The 17,838-nt window shown below is 40.3% G+C and overlaps 1 protein-coding gene across 1 annotated transcript in view; it reads right to left on the bottom strand.

The window, feature by feature from the left end:
• Txndc8 (thioredoxin domain containing 8) overlaps positions 1 to 12,302 on the bottom strand; it is a 28,444-nt gene extending 16,142 nt beyond the window's left edge. The window contains exons 1-3 of the mRNA XM_012948437.2: positions 12,279 to 12,302; positions 9,782 to 9,886; positions 948 to 1,007 (exon numbers count right to left, since the gene is read on the bottom strand). Of these exons, the coding sequence (XP_012803891.2) occupies positions 948 to 1,007; positions 9,782 to 9,886; positions 12,279 to 12,302 (189 nt within the window). The remainder of the gene's footprint in view (positions 1 to 947; positions 1,008 to 9,781; positions 9,887 to 12,278) is intronic.
• Positions 12,303 to 17,838: the final 5,536 nt, after the last annotated feature.

The following is a 17,838-nucleotide window of genomic DNA, read 5'->3' on the forward strand; positions in this document are numbered from 1 at the left end:
CTTATTTAGGAGTTGAGCAAAATTAGCCATCCTTAGGATCAATGGAATTAGACAGCTCCCACTAGCATGCCTATTGCTGGCATTAAATCTCTTTGTTCACCTTTAACACATATATACAAGCACACATGCACATGTATGCACACTACATTATAATTTTCATGACTGCAACAATGACAATACCTAATAAGTTACTATTAGAAAAGTATAGTTTTTGCTTCACCTTAAAAGATAAAGAGCTATAATCAAAGAGCTGTGCAATAACTTGTTCTGGCAAGGGTGTGGAGAAATCAGAACTCTCCTACTATGGTGGTGAGGATGTAAAATGGAACAATTTCTTTGAGAAAAATTTGTCAATTCTTCAAGAAGTTACTAAATGCAGAGCTATCAAAATGCAGTATCAGCAAGTATACCTACAGTCATATTCCCAAGGGAAATGAAAACTCATGTTCACATAGAAACTTGCACTAAAGTTGGGATCAATATTATTCACAATAGCTAAAACATAAGCAACCCAAAATGTCTTTGGGCAGATGAATGGACAAATAAAAAGTGTTGTATCCACACAATGGAATATTTTTCAACCATAAAAAGGAATGAAGTATTAACAGACTCTGTAACATGGATGAACCTTGAAAGCATGTTTAGTGAAAAATGTCATTTCATTTATATAAAGTGTTCAGACTAAGCAAGTCTGTAGATAGAATATAGGTTTATGGCTACCTAGGGATAGCTAGAAGACAGAGGGAACTGCATGGACTAACAGAGTCCAGTGTTTCTTTTTGGAGTGGTAAAAGCATTCTAAAATTAACCGTAGTGATGGCTGCTACAGTTCATTTAGAAACAATTGACACATTGTTTTACATTAATGATGTCATCCTAGTGATAGGGCTACTCAGCCACATTGCATTTGGGTTTAGTAATTCACAAGGAGGATTGAAGATTCTTACCCGAGACTGGTCCACATCCACATTAGCAAAAACGACATTTTTGTATTTTAAAGACATTTCCTTCAAAACAAAAGAATAAAAGTCTCCTATTAGCTTAGTGTTAGTATTAAAATACACATCAGAAGTGTTATTCTGCAACAACAAAAAAGGGATGTAGCAAAAGATTGTTAAAGAGAACCAAGTATTATTTCAGCATCTCCCAACTGTCCAGAACTTGGAGCATGCTAAAGTCAAGCAAGGGCTAATGACAGAACCAGCCTAAGAGCAAAACTGAAGACCAGGGCTTCAAAGCAAAGGAGTCATGTCATGAAATGTGTGCAGTGGGTTCAGCTTTACTCTGTGGGTTGGGGGAAGTGTAATGGTGTTCTTAGAGAGGTTGTAGAGGAGAACACCTTCCATGATCCTCAAGCTACAACTCCCAACTCAGTAGCATAGCTCAATGACAGAAAGTGTACCAAGACTCTGGGCTCAGCCCAGCAAAAGATGCCATTTTCTGTGTATTTATTTTGTATCCTGCTACATGGCTATAGGTGTTTATCAGCTTTAACAGTTTGCTGGTAAAGTCTTTAGGGTTCTTTATGTATAGAATCATGTCATCCGCAAATAATGACAACTTGATCTCTTCCTTTCCAATTTGTATCCCTTTTATGTGCATCTCTTGCCTTACTGCTATGGCTAAGACTTCCAGTACTATATTAAATAAAAGTTGGAACAGTGGATACCATTGTCTTGTTCCTGATTTTAGTGGAAAGCTTCCAGTTTTCCCCCATTTAGAAATATGTTGGCTGTAGGCTTGTCATAAACAGCCTTTATTATATTGAGATATGTTCCTTCTATTCCCAGTCTCTGTATGACTTTCATCATGAAGTGATGTTGGATTTTGTCAAATGCTTTCTCTGCATCTAATGAGATGATCATGTGATTTTGTCCTTCAATCCAATATGTATTACATTTATCGATTTGCATATGTTGAATCGTCCCTGTATCTCTGGGATAAAGCCTACTTGGTCAGGGTGAATGATCTTTTTGATATACTCTTGTATTCTGTTTGCCAATATTTTGTTGAGAATTTTTGCATCTATGTTCGTGAGGGAGATTGGTCTGTGATTTTCTTCTTTTGTTCTATCTTTGCCTGGTTTTGGTGTCAGGGTGATGCTGGCTTCATAGAAGGAGTTTGGTAGGATTCCTTCTTTTTTTATTTTATGGAAAAGCTTAAGAAGAAATGGCATTAGTTCTTCCCTGTAGGTCTGGTAAAATTCAGCAATGAATCCATCTGGGCCTGGACTTTTTTTAGTTGGGAGATTTTTGATAACTGCTCGGATCTCCATACTTGTTATAGGTTTATTTAAGTGATTAATCTCATCTTGATTTAATTTAGATAGTTCATATAAATCAAGGAAATCATCCATTTCTTTCATATTTTCATACTTAGTGGAGTATATGTTTTTATAGTATGTCCTTATGATTTTTTGAATTTCTCTAGTATCTGTTATGATGTTGCCTTTTTTATATTTAATTTTCTTAATTTGTGTCCCTTCTCTCTTTGTCTTGGTCACATTTGCTAAGGGTTTATCAATCTTGTTTATCCTTTCCAAGAATCAACTCTTTGTTTCATTGATTCTTTGGATTGTTTTTTTTGGTTTCTATTTCATTAATTTCTGCCCTAATCTTTATTATTTCTTCCCATCTACTGATTTTTGGTTTGTCTTGTTCTTCTTTTTCCAAGGCTTTAAGGTGAAGCATTAGGTCATTTACTTGACACTTTTCTAATTCCTTAATATAGGCACTTAAAGCTATAAATTTACCTCTTAGGATTGCCTTCATTGTATCCCAAAGGTTTTAATATGTTGTGTTCTCATTATCATTTGACTCTATGAATTTTTTGATTTCCTTCTTGATTTCTTCATTGACCCATCCATCATTTAGTAGTGTATTGTTTAGTTTCCATGAATTTGTGTATGCTCTGTGGCTTTTCTTGCTACGGATTTATAGTTTGATTCCATTGTGGTCAGATAGAATGCAAGGAATTATGTCAATTTTCCTGAATTTGTTAAGATTTGCTTTGTGTCCTAATATATGGTCTATTTTAGAGAATGTTCCATGTGCTGCTGAAAAGAATGTATATTCTGCAGCATTTGGATGAAGTGTCCTGTATATATCTGTTAGGTCCACTTCTTCTATGACCTCATTTAATCCAGATGCCTCTCTGTTTATTTTTTGCTGGGATGACCTTCCAATTAATGAGAGTGGGATGTTGAAGTCACCCACCACCACTGTGTTTGGTGTTATCTGTGACCTTAGTTCTAATAGCATTTGTTTGATGAAGTTGGGAGCCCCCACATTAGGTGCATGTATGTTTAGGATTGTAATGCCCTCCTGTTGGAATGTGAATTAAATCAATATAAAGTGACCTTCCTTGTCTTTCCTAACTAATGTTGGACTGAAGTCTACCTTATCAGATATTAGGATAGCAACCCCTGATTGTTTTCTAGGCCCATTTTCTTGAAACACCATTTTCTAACCTTTCACCATAAGATAGTGCACATCCTTTGTAGAAAGGTGAGTTTCTTGGAGGCAACAAATTGCAGGATCCTGCTTTTTAACCCAGTCTGCAAACCTATGTCTTTTGGTTGGGGTATTGAGACTGTTGATATTAAGAGATATTATTGAAAGGCGTATATTTATTTTTGCCATTTTTTGTAGTTCTTCTGGTTTTACCTTTGCTTTCTTGTGTTAACCAGTATTTGAGTATTGTTTAATTTTTCTGTGTTCCTTATATGTGTGCTTTTCTTTCTCTTCAGCATGGATGATTCTTTCAAGTATTTTCTGTAGAGCTAGTTTTGTCTTCAAATATTCTTTAGCCTGCTTTTGTTGTGGAATGCCCATATTTCTCCATCTGTTTGAATGGATAGCTTTGCAGGATAAAGTAACCTTGTTTGCAGGATAAAGTAACCTTGGTTGACAGTTTTTATCTTTCAGAACTTGGAATACATCACTCCAAGCCCTTTTGGCTTTTAAAGTTTGTGTTGAGTAATCTGCTGTGATCCTGATGGGCTTGCCTTTGTAGGTAACTTGATTTTTCTCTCTGACTGCTTTCAATATTTTTTTCTTTGGTTTGTATGTTTGGTAGCTTAATTATAATGTGGCAAGAAGAGGTTCTTTCCAGGTTGTGTCTAGTTGGTGTTCTAAAGGATTCCTTTGTCTGCACTGGCACCTCTTTCTCAATTTGGGGGAAGTTTCATCTATGAATTTGTTGAAGACACCTTCTATGCCTTTGGAGTGAAATTCTTCTCCTTCTACTATGCCCTGAATTCTAATGTTTGATCTTTTCATCATGTCCCAAATATTTTGAAATTCCCATTCATACTTTCCTATTAGTTTGTCTTTCTCTTTGTTGGACTGTATTAAATCTGCCACCTTGGCTTCAAGTTTAGATATTCTGTCCTCTCCTTCATCCATTCTACAGGTGAGATTTTCTACAGAGTTTTTTTTATTTCATTAACTGTGTTCTTCATTGCTAGTAATTCTGACTGGTTTTTCTTTATTATTTCTATTTCCTTATTCATGTATTGATCTCTTTATTTCATTAAATTGGTTTCCTGTGTCTTCTTTGATTCCTTTGATTTCCTCTTTCATTTCTGTGACTTCTTTGAGCATATTTGTAATCATTCTTTGGAAATCTTTCTTAGGTATTTCTTCTATCTCATTGTCACTGGAGGTCATTTCTAATGCATTAGTGCTTTTTGGTGGATTTATATTGTCTTGATTTTTGGTATTTCTTGTGTTATAATGTATATATTTTTGCATCTTGCATTAGTTTAATGCTTGGATTTTCTAGTTAGCTGCAGTATTATTAGATGTATCAATCAATCTCTTGGTATATATCTTCAGGGTAGGAGCTTAAGGTGCTAGGTGTGGCTCTCAAGGGTCTCAGAGTATCTACAAAATTGAACATAGGTGTTGGGTTTGCCTGCTATGAGAGTATTCAAGTAGGCTGAGTGGAACAAAATGCAGGAAGATTGTAAAATTTAACTAAACAATGTACACATTCAATGAAAAACAATATAGAGTATTTATGAAAGAGTAGGTATAATGACAAACAGATCATCTAACAATGTCACTGTCCCTTAGGGTGTGTGGTGCCCCATACTCTTAATCCTGTCAACAAAGAGGTTAAGATTTCTTGTCTGTTGATGGTTCCAAGTCAGCTTGTGACCAAGTGAGACCCTTCCCTAATGTAATACAAAAGATGAAACAAAGCTACTATAAATCAAGAAGCAATAAATAACAAGCTCAAAATATAGCTTATTGAAGAATGGCAAATCTGACCATCCATCAGATTTAACATATATTTTATTCTGATGTGGAAGGTGCAACTAGCATTTCTGGTTCAGGCCTATATACCAGGCTTATTTGGTGGGGACTGACCTGTTACCTTAATCCCAGTTACCTTTTGGGATGATTTTGGTCTCAGTTATGCTGCGCTCCTGCTTGTGTCCCTTTTTGGTGCACTGTGGGTTCAGGTAGGCTGGCTGGGTTGTTGGATCACTGCTGTGTTCGCCCGTGCTGGGTGCTGTGAGCTCCCATCCCCTGGCCTCTGGTGCTTGCTGGCACTTGTGCTGTTGTTGCCAGAGGGGAGGCTGTGGATGGTGGCTCTAGTTATCCCACTGGTCCACATGATCCTCTACCTCGTAATCTGCTGCTCCTTTGTTCGCTGCAGTTCTCCACCTTTCTTGAGCTTGCAAAGAGCTCCGGTGTGAGTGGAAAATCCCCTCACCTGGCTTTTCCTGCAGCTCAAGCTGAGCCTTGCAGCTGTGGCCCCGCGGACCTGGTGCCGCCACTGCCGGAGCTGCTTCTGCCTGCCTGTGGGGGCTCTGGGCGCTCTGGGTCTCTCTTCTTTGCTGCTGTTGGTAATTTCTTATACACCTCACTTTTTAGTAGAAGAGTGTATTTTGGTGAGGTTTTTTTCTTTTGGCTTTTTCTCCCCTAGGCTGTTTTGGCATGGTTCCTATTTCACCATCTTAACCAGAAGCCAATGCCATTTTCTGAACCAAAAATTTACTTCTTACATTTACCTCCTCCTCTTAACAGGCGTTTGGGAAGGTAGTGATGATGGTGCCTATGGAATGCTATCCAAGCTGAGGTGATATCCATGTGTTCATGCTACCAGCCTACTTGTTTCCCACCCACTGCTACCCTCTCTGCCTTTGCTCTGCTTAGACTCCCTTTCCATCTAACTTCCAACTCCATCCTGCCAATGGGAGGCACTGGCTAGAAATGGAAGGTGTAGGGGAGGAAGAATCAGGTCTCTCCTGCTTTTGTTTTGTTTTGTTTTGCTTTGGGAACATCTTTGGCAGCAGTGGTGACAAAGACATTGCCAATGGCCCTGGGGGTAGGAGCCTCTAAGTGTTAGCATAGGTTTATTTTCAGACATCTGTGTCCATATCTCACAGGTACTCAATAATATCTTGACCTATTCATTTAAAAATCCTATTGCAAGCATTTCTAGTGACCTATGTCAAACAAGACTACTCCATGATAGTTACCCAAGGTGTCCAATGCTTGGCTGAGTGGAATAAATAACAGATGGTGCTGTCACTGGAGTGGTGGCCCAGGGATTCTCTCATGGAGAAGAAGCAGGAAGATGCATGGCATGGAAACTCTGGGATGGTGTAGTGGTGTGAATGTAAACTATTTGCTACAGCCTCATGTGTTTGTGATTAAGCCTCATTCTTCATCCCCAGATGATGGTGCTGCTTGGGAAGTTTGTGGAGCCTTTGGGAGTTTGAGTCTTCCTGGAGGAGGTGGCTGCTGGCTTCATGCACTTGGCTCACTTTCTATACTTCTTCCATGCTGTGAAGATGTGGTGCAGGCTGTGTGCTCCTGCCATGCTTCCCCCACCATTAGGAAACTTTTCCTCAAAATTGTGAGTTGGAAATAAACCCTTTCTTCTGTAAGCTGTCTCTGGTCAGGTGTTTTATCCAAGCAATGAGTAAGTAACCACTGTAAATGGATGCGTAGAATTATGTTGTTGGAAATTCTTCCTACTTTGTGGATTGGGATTGAAATGAGAGTTCTAGTGGTTCCTCATGATGTGGTTTGGAAGTGCTTTGCAGATTAAAAAGATACAGCTTCTGAGGTGCTGGATAGATGGATCAGCAGTTAAGGTGCTTGTCTGCAAAGTCTAATGACCTAGGTTAGACCCCCCAGTACCTACATAAACTTAGATGCATAAAGTGGCATAAGCATCTGGAGTTCCTTTGCAGCAGCTAGAGGCTCTGGCATGCCCATTCTATCATCCTCTCTCTCTCTCTCTCTGCTTGAAAATAAATAAGCAAATAAATAAAATATTTAAAGAAGATACAATTCTGAGCTGAGTCTAGTAGCACCCATCTCTAGTACCAGAACTTGGGAAGCCAAGGAAGGAGATTCATACGTTTGATGCCTGAGTTCGTGGATGACACCATGGTCCCGCCAGCCACGGAGATGCTGCCATTCTTTGTCAACATCCATTCATGTTGTTTGTTGGTTTTTCTGTTTTTGGTTTTGATCTTTTGAGATAGGGCCTCACTGGTACATTCAAGAGTTCAAAAAAGAAAAGCTGAAACGTTAAGCATTTGAATGAAGCCGGGTGTGGTGGCGCATGCCTTTAATCCCAGCACTTGGGAGGCAGAGGTAGGAGGATTGCTGTGAGTTCGAGGCCACCCTGAGACTTCAAAGTGAATTCCAGGTCAGCCTGGGCTACAGCAAGATCCTACCTTGAAAAACAAACAAACAAAAAAAAGAATTTGAATGAAAATAGATGAGAATATTCTCAGTGGTGACATAGAGGAGTTAAAGATTCTGTAGGTTTGAAGGAAGAGATACGTTTCACAAAGGGGGCCATAGTAAATGTAAGACTTTTATACAATAAGGAAAAGTGAAACAAAATTCCCTGAGATTCTTTGCTGAATATTTTGCTAACAACAAATAAAATGATGAAAACTCTTAAGTGGGACAATAGAGAAATCAGATAGCACAGTCTATAGAAATTAATATCCTAATGTGAAGAATCTATGAAAACATGATTTTATGTAGAAAAAAGGCTAAGTACAAAGATATAGTTGCAGCTAAGCAGAATCTTTTATGAGAACATTTAACAAAGTAGGACAAACACAAGAAAGGACTGTATAAGCCATTGAATGGATCTGAAGAGGTAAGGCAGAAAAGGATAAGCACTACATGGCTTCACTTACATGAAGCATCTGCAATAGTCGCACTTATAGAAATAGAAAATAGAGTGGTGATGGAGAGGGAAAGGAAACTGCTCAATGGGTACGAAGTTGTAGAAGATGAATAAGTTTGGGAGCTCTGCTTACAATGTAGTGTAAAATGTACTTAAAAGGTTCTTAAAAGATCTTATGTTGTTTTCTTACCATGGATTGGGGGGGGGCAAAGAAAAAATACACAAGGAGCCAGGTGTGGTGGTGCATGCCCTTAATCCTATCACTTGGGAGGCCGAGGTAGGAGGATTGTTGTGAGATTGAGGCCACCTTGAAACTGTAGTGAATTCCAGGTCAGCCTGTGCTAGAGTGAAACCCTACCTTGAAAAACCAACAATAACAATAACAACAACAAAACAAAAATACACAAGGACATTTGAAAATGAAAGATATACAGTTTTTATTATTGTGTATATATCTGTATGCATGGGTACAATGTGTATGGTGTGTGTGTGTGTGTGTGGCCATGCACCTGCCATGACACATGCATAGAGGTCTAAGGACAGCCTTGTAGCAGTGTTTGTTTCCTTCTTCTTTGCTTGAGACAGGGTCTCCTTGTTTAGTTTTTGCAGCTACATGTGTGCTAGTCTATCTAGCCTGGGAGCTTCAGGATTCTCCGGGCTGCTTTTCCCATTGCCATAGGCATGTTGGAACCACAGATGCATGCATCCCGTTGTGTCTGGCTTTATGTGGGTGCTAGGGAATTGAACTCAGTTCGGCAAGCTTGCAAACTAATGCCTTTACTGATCCAACTTCCAGGCCCTATAGTTTTTTTAAAAAAATTACTCATTTTTTATTTATTTCAGAGAGAAAGGGAGAGAGAAAGAGAGAGAGAGAGAGAGAGAGAGAGAGAGAGAGAGAGAGAGAGAGATTGTGCACTTGGTTTTAGGTAGTAGGAACTGTGTCATTGAAACCCAGTAGGTAGGCTTTACAAGCAAATTCCTTTAACCATTGAACCATCTCCCCATTCCACCTCATAGTTTTTAATCAATCAATTATATCTCAATAAAATTGTATAAAAATAATTTCTTTTAAAGAAATCTAATGTTTGCTCTAATAATAGGAGTAAAGAATTGGGGGGATGTTTATACTTTATAGCTAAAAATAAGTATAATGTTTATTTGTGATCTATTCCAATATTTGCAAGTTTGGAGCTCTGAAATTTTATTATGATATGAAAACACATTCCCTTGTACAGCTGGTTTCTTCTGCTGAATTATCCATAGAAAAATAGTCCTAATCTTCCCTGACATTGAATGAGATCCCAGTATGTTACTTCTGGTTCATTGGGATGCTTCAGAAAAACAATACCCCTCTAATAGAAAACACTTTTTCTTCCTTTTTCTGTCTGAGGAAGTGTCTCACTACAGTCCAGGTTGACCTGGAACTCATACTGTTCCAGGCTGGCCTTGAACTCACAGCGTCCTCCTGCCTCTGCCCTGCTGGGTGCTATGATTAAAAGTGTAAACCACTACACACCAAGCTAGTACAAAACTTCTAAATGTTACTGGGAAAACTTTTTGGGACTTAAGTTCCTTTTGCAAACATGAGATAGATACTGGTGATACTTACCTCAAAAATTGGACGCATTTTTTTGCAGGGAACACACCATTTTGCAGAAAATTCTACCACAACAAGTCTGTGTCCAGCAGCTATCAACAATGCTTTCAATTCTTTCTGAAACCAGAACAGACATGAGGAAACGCACATAATCACTGAATCTCATAAGTTCTTGTAAGGAAAAAAATGAAACAAAATGACCTTACCTTTTCTAAATGTGTCCGAGGTTGCATATAGTACTCTTTATAAGTACACATTAGTGGTGACAGATCCACAGAAACAATTAGAAGTCCATTCACCCAGTGGGTTGGCAATAGAGTTTGGAAATTGTAGTTATCTTTGCATAGAAATTGAGATCAACCAGGAGGAAACGAAAGTGGAAGGTGAGAGCAAACGTTAAGGTGAATATCTGTGTTTGGTACTTGTAAACAAGGGCAAATATATAACAGTGAAGTTAAAATGAGAAGTACTAGTTTACTTAACCAGCTACTATTGAGCCATTTTTTTGTTTTGTTTTGGGAGAGTGATTGTTATGAATGTCCTATCTAGTCAATTCCTTACTTTCATTAAGGATTTTAGGAGCTGACATGCTTCTTGCTAAGTGTATCCAATAAAATTTCCATTAAAGTTTTAGATATTTTATTTATTTATAAGGAGAGAAAGGGAGAGAGGGGGTAGGAAAGAGAGAGAGAGAGTAAGCAAGTGAAAGTGAGAGAGGAGCATATAAGGACCTCTTGCCACTGCAAAAGAACTCCAGTTGCATGCACCATTAGGTGCATGGGTACTAGGGAATTGAACCCTGGGTTGGCCGGCTTTGCAAGCAAATACCTTTAACTGCTCAGCCATTCCCCAGTCACTGAGTTGTTTTTTATTAAAGGCAAGGTCTCATGTAACCCAAGTTATCCTCAAATTCACTATATTGTCAAGGATAAACTTGAACTTCTGATTTTCCTGCCTCGACTTCTGGCATGCTGGGAATTATGAATGTACCATCACTCTTGGTTTATATGTGCTTGAGACTGAACCCAGGGCCTCATGCATGTCAGGCCAGCACCTACCAACTGAGCCACGTCTCCAGTCTCATCTATTTTTTTTTTCTTGATGTAGTTTTTCACTCTAGCCCAGGCTGACCTGGAATTCACTATGGAGTCTCAGGTTGGCCTCAAACTACCTCTGCCTCCTAAGTGCTGAGATTAAAGTTGTGCATGATCATGACAGGCCAGTCCCATCTATTAAATGTTGATATCATCTAATTAAAGTCTTTTGTCCTGAGACCCTGGATTTATAAACAACTAGCTATTTTATACTTGGCTTATTTCCCCAAGTTCCTGTTCCTCCCCAGCCCTTCATTTGTACCTGGTAAGTACTTATGAAATCTTTACTGGATGAGTGAAGAATCTATGACATAGCATGCTCTCTTTAAGATTTGGTTTTCCTTTATTCATTGGAATTGCAATAAGAATAGCCCTTTTACTATGTGCTTGGTATTTTGTCCCATACTATTTTTATTTATTTATTCATTTATTTGTGAGTGACAGGCAGAGAGAGAAAGAGGGAGAGAGAGAGAGACAGAAAGAATGGGCACACCAGGGCCTCTAGCCACTGCAAAGGAACCCCAGACACGTGTGCCCCCTTGTGCATCTGGCTGGTCCTGGGGAATGAAACCTCTAACTGGGGTCCTTAGGCTTCACAGGCAAGCGCTTAACTTCTAAGCCATCTCTCCAGCTCTTGTCTCATACTCTTTATGCCCAAATGCCTACACATTCTTAAATGCAACCATCCCTTAGCCTCTCCTTTGGAGGTGATTTTCTGCCTTATAAGTAATTAGTTCTGCCTCGTTTACAGATTTAGATGTGTTTTAGTGGTAACATTGGGCAATGGACAGAAAGTAGCTTATAAAAATCTACCCAAGGAATTGTTTGTGCTACTGCCAATTCTGTCTTATCCCAATTCAGTTGGCAGGCCAGGGTCTCTGCTCTCTTTCTTAGGGTACAAGAAAACACAGGGTCTCTCTTTCATAGTTTTCCAGGTACAACAGTGGTAGAATGTGTGAAATAAGATAGAGGACATGGTGTCAGGAGCTAGTTTGGATCTAGCTCGAGTCAGGGCAAGCAAGAAGGATCAGAGAAGAAAATCCTTGGTTACTCTTCTAGACAGTGCCATCCCTCAAGCAAACACGTGAAGACATCGCAGTTGGGTATGGGGGACCACATCTGTTACGTGAGCACTTGAAAGGCCAAGGCTGGAAGATCATTGTGAGTTTGAGACCATCCTGGGCTACATAGAGATTCAGGCAAGCCTAGGCTATATAAATCCTCTTTTAATGAGACCCTATTTCAAAACAACAACAACAACAACAAACAAACCATAAAACAGCCAAGACAATGTATAAAACCTTCCTTACTATGCTGCAATGAAGGAGTACTGGGTGGAGGCAATAATTCAGAGAGTTTTTAGAGTATCATTGACTGTCTTCTGAAATAGTCAATGAAATCACATGAGTACTTGCCATGTCTTTAATGGTCTGCACCATGACTGACACCTGGGACTTGCTGATGAAACTCCTCTGTTGGTTCAGGAAGATCACTGTAGCTGTCTCAATAATTATGAATTCTGACTGGAATATAAGGGTACCTTTTCTATGACATCATTGAACATGTTGTCTCAGAACCTGGAACTTTGGCACTCTTCAAACCCAGTTTTATTTATTTATTTATTTTGGTTTTTCGAGATAGGGTCTCGCTCTAGTCCAGGCTGACCTGTAATTCACTATGGAGTCTAAGGGTGGCCTCGAACTCACAGTGATGCTCCTACCTCTGGCTCCTGGGATCTGGGATTCTGGGATTAAAGGAGTGTGCCACCACACCGGCTGCCAGTTTCTTTTTTAATTTTTTTTTGTTTATTTTTATTTATTTATTTGAGAGGGACAGAAAGAGAAAGAGGCAGAGAGAGAGAGAATGGGCACTCCAGGGCCTCCAGCCACTGCAAACGAACTCCAGATGCATGCGCTCCCTTGTGCATCTGGCTAACGTGGGTCCTGGGGAATTGAGCCTAGAACTGGGGTCCTTGGCTTCACAGGCAAGTGCTTAACCGCTAAGCCATCTCTCCAGTCCCTGGCTGCTAGTTTTATTTTTATGCTATGACTAGTCAACTTGTGACCAGGCAAGAACCAGCAAACAGGGCCTTGTATGTGAACCAATCATGTGTCTGTCTCATTTTGTTCTTGGTCTTTTGTCACTGACGTCCACACATTCCTCTCTCTGATGTATCACCATCACCAAATAAGTGACCATGGTGATAGTTCATGGGAAAAGAAGTTTTATTTAGGATCTCAAACAAATTATTCAGCTGTGGAGAAAAAAAAAATACTAAAACCTTAATTCTGTAATAAGTTTCCTATAAATTTATTTTATGAGGTACAGATTCCCAGAACTCTCTTATTTTACTCCGTTTAGCAGGTAAACAAACTTCATTTTTAGGCACTCCATCAGAAATTGGCCAGCTTGCTTCCCCCCTCCCCCGCCAAGGGACAGATAATATTGAAGGCTTTGCAGACGCATATGGTTTTTGTTGCACATTCTTTGTGTTTATAACTTTTGCAAAATGCAGAAATCATTATTGGATATTAGCCATACAAAACAGCAACAGTTTAAGATTTTTCAGATTTGAGTAATTTCAGGTCAGACCAGAAAAGAAAGCAAACACAGCCACCAGTTATGTTCAGAGTGACAAGAACAACAAAAATATGAACAATAGATTTTATAATAAAACAAAGCAATGGGCTGGAGAGTTGGCTTAGTGGTTAAGCGCTTGTCTGTGAAGCCTAAGGACCCCGGTTCGAGGCTTGGTTCCCCAGGTCCCACGTTAGCCAGATGCACAAGGGGGCGCACGCGTCTGGAGTTCGTTTGCAGAGGCTGGAAGCCCTGGCGCATCCATTCTGTCTCTCTCCCTCTACCTATCTTTCTCTCTATGTCTGTCACTCTCAAATAAATAAATAATGAACAAAAAATTTTTTAAAACAAAACAAAATAGAAAAAAACCCTTCTTTTGGATTTTCTATAGTCCAGTCTTACGTGAATGATAGCTAGTAGGTGAGGAGACACGTGGGTGGGCCCGGGGTGGGGGGGCTCATGCTCCTTCTAGTTGACCGTTGTCCCCACTAGCTTCTATTGCTTCAAGGACCAGAGAGGGAGTTGTCAAACAGCAAGATGTTACTTTTGTTGTGGACGAGCAGCTACTTTTCTTCTTTAAGGACGGTAGATAGGTGGAACATTCTTGTGGTACGTGTAGCACTCTTGGCATGTGTACATGCAGACCCTGGGCGTGGAAGGGTGTATGTGCATTCGCATATGTACAGGTCCATGAATTCACATGTCTGTGGAGGCCAAAGGTCTATGCTGGGGCTGGATCTTCCTCAGTCTTATTATTATTATTATAGTCACCAGATTTTTTGAGGCAGTCTCTCACCGAGCCTATAACTCACTGATTTGGCTAGACTAGCTTTCCAGTGAGCCTTAGGGATTCCCTGTCTCTGATTTCCCAGTAGTGAAATTACAGGCACCTGTCACCACACTTGGCTTTTTTTTTTTTTTAAAGGAAATAATTAGTAAATTTTACTCAAATGAAAGATGTTTAAGTGTTTATAGAAGATGAAAAAGTATTAGAAATCTATATGCAATAAAAAGTAGGGTTGGAGAGAAGGCTTAGTGGTTAAGGCACTTGCCTGCAAAGCCTAAGGACACAGGTTCCATTCTCCAGTACCCATGTAAGCCAGATGCACATGATGGCACATGCGTCTGGAGTTCATTTTCAGGGGCTGGAGGCCCAGGCATGCCCATTCTGTCTCTCTCTCTCATTATCTACTTTCTGTCTTTCTTAAATAAAATAAATAAATGAAATATTTTTAAAGAATATGAATTAGTCATTTTAGCTAAACATTCATATAAATACAAATTCACCTTTTCCCTTTATATAAGGATAACACAAACATACAAACATGAACACCTGACTTTTACGTGGGTGCTCGAGATCCACACTCAGGTCTTTATGCTTGCATGGCAAACACTTTACCAAGTGAGTCGTCTTTTCCGTTCCATGTGGACTCTTTCTCAAGTCTTTCTGTCTCTCCCCCCCTCCTATTTCTTTGACCCTGGAATGTAGTACTTATTCATATTATTTGTCTGGCCCCTGCTGACACTTGAATTTTGCACCCCCAATTGTGGTGCTTCTGCCATCCTAGACAGGAATTTTACTCATCATTATATATTGGAGCTCTTCTCAGATATCCCCTCATTTTATTCAAAAAGGAAAGATAGATATTGACAACTGCTGAGCATCTCCTGAGCAAAGTTTCTCTGGCTCTCTCACTCTTTTTTTTTTTTTTTTTTTTTTTTTTTTTGAGGTCGGGTCTCACTCTGGTCCAAGCTGACCTGGAATTAACTCTGTAGTCTCAGGGTGGCCTTGAACTCACGGCGATCCTCCTCCCTCTGCCTCCCGAGTGCCTTGAACTCACGGCGATCCTCCTCCCTCTGCCTCCCGAGTGCTGGGATTAAAGGCGTGCGCCACCACGCCTGGCTTTTTTCTCTGGCTCTCTTGATGCTGTAGAGCCACAGGTGTTTGCTGGGGATGGGAGGGGAGTAAAGTATTTTCTTGTAAAGTATCTAGCAGCATCCCTGACCTCTACTTTCTGGGTGTCAGTAGCGCCCTCAAGTGGTACCAACCACAAGTGTCTCCTGGGGGTAAATTTTTCCCCAGTTGGGAAGCACTGCTTCAGTGGAAGTGCTTGGGGTTCTGAGCATCCCTTCTATGTGCGTGCTCTTACAAGGACCCAGACAGCTGTGTTCCCTCGAAGATTAGGTGATTGGGGTGCAGCAAGTTTAGAAACTATGCTAGCTAGAATTCATTTAGAGTTCTAGTCTGGGTCACTTGTCACATCAGGGGGAACACAAGGTCAAGTAAAGTTATACAGGACAATCAGAAAGCCACTTAACATGGGATGAGAGAATGGGTTCAGCAGGAGTGTGAGGAGGACCAGAGAGAGTGGCTGGAGTGAATATGGGCGACCAAAGCACGTTCTACACGCATGATATTGTGAGAAAGAGAGAGAGGGAGAGGGAGAGGGAGAAGCCCTTTAGCCCTGCATTAACTGAGGTCAAGGTGAATTCCTGTTTTTCTTTATGCTCCAGGAAGATATTTATTATTTATATTTTCCTTTTCTTTAGTGAACAAGGTTTTCTTTTCCCCTGAAACTGTACATTTGGAAAGAGGGTAATTCAAAATTAACTCTCAGGCACAGTTACTCAAACAACAAACTTGTCATGTCTTTGAGTTTCTGGAAGGTTATCAAGGCTGGGTCAGTACTGAGTCCCTCAGTGCTAGGACTTGAAGGCTCCCAAGGGAGGGACAGTACAAGCTGAGGGCCCACAAGTTTGTTTCTTCCCAAATTTTTGCAGAAAATAGCCAGATATGCCAAAACTGGTAACATTTTTTTTTTTTAAAATGTTCTGTAGAATGGACTTAGTGATTAGGAAAAATTTCTAGTTCTGGAAAAATGCTTTTAGTTGAGAACTTTCTAGAAAATAATGTGCATATTTCCTTTGTACTTGGCTGGCTGCTTTGTTTTCCTAATATGTGCTTACATGCCTTTTCCTACACTCATTTCTGTCACTGGAACCAAGGAAGTCTAGGTGGAGTCTTTGCATGAGAAATCAAGATTGCATTTTTTGTTTTTACTTATTTATTTACTTATTATTATTATTATTATTTGTTTTCCCAGGTAGGGTCTTACTCTACCCCAGGCTATGTGGTCTCAGGGTGGCCTTGAACTCTCAGCAATCCTCTTCCCTCTGAGTCCTGAGTTCTGGGATTAAAGGTGTACGCCACCATGCCTGGCTAATTTTATTTTTTAATTTAATCAGAGGTATAGTTCTCAGAGTGGTCTGGTAATTTAAAGTATTTAAAAGTGAGTAAAAGAGCAAGAATGGGAGGAAGTAGAGAGAAAAAAAGGAAGTAGACGAGAGGAAAAAGAAATAAGAGCCGGGCGTGGTGGCACACGACTTCAATCCCAGCACTCGGGAGGCAGAGGTAGGAGGATGGCAGAGAGTTTGAGGCCACCCTGAGACTGCATAGAGAATTCCAGGTCAGACTGAGCTAGAGTGAGACCCTACCTCGAAAACCATTAAAGAGAGAGAGAGAGAGAGAGAGAGAGAGAGAGAGAGAGAGAGGGAGAGGGGGAGGAGAGGAGAGTAGAGAGGCAGAGTGAACATATCTAATAAATGAAAGAAAGAAAACAAGGAAGGAAGTGAATATAGAGAGAACAGACTTACAGGCAGAACTTCCATTGAGTGGAAGAAAAGGACAAATTCTCTTGAGTGCTCCTGTACTTGCCATTCAAGATCCTGTGTAGAGCTTGACTTTCAAGGGGAAGGTTTCATGTGCTCCATCTGGGAACTTGGCACATGCAAAACTTCAGGCTTTGTGTCAGATCTGCTGAGCAAGAATTCATTACACCACTCTCCACGTTTCTCCTGCACATACTGATGCATGAGAAGCACTGCCCTCAAGAAGATCCATTTCTTTTTTTCTTTTCTTTTTTTTCTCACTCTAGCCCAGGCTGACCTGGAATTCACTATGTAGTCTCAGGGTGGCCTCGAACTCATGGTGATCCTCTTACCTCTGCCACCCGAGTGCTAGGATTAAAGTCGTGCACCACCATGCCTGGTTTCAAGATCCATTTTTAACAGGGGCTCTGTGGACCTGTGGACTAGCTGCAACCACCCTTCATGGGAACTGTGTGCACATTCCCAGGCTCCACCCTGGCCTTCCTGATTCATAGCCTCTGACGTGAGGTCCAGCAATGCATGTTTCAACAAGCCCTCCAGGGATTCTGTTTCATACTCAAGTTTGAGAATTACTGGTAGAATCTTAAGCAAAACTAAGTACAATAGCATTGGGTGGACTTGTGTTAGTCATGTGTATGATGTTTTCAACACCCCAAGGGCCCATGGATAGCATTCAATATCTGTAATACCTGGGTGACTTGGTGCTGATTAATAACAAGGAATAACAGC

Source organism: Jaculus jaculus, chromosome 1 (genome assembly GCF_020740685.1).
Source record: "Jaculus jaculus isolate mJacJac1 chromosome 1, mJacJac1.mat.Y.cur, whole genome shotgun sequence".
In the NCBI taxonomy this organism is placed as follows: Eukaryota; Metazoa; Chordata; class Mammalia; order Rodentia; family Dipodidae; genus Jaculus; species Jaculus jaculus.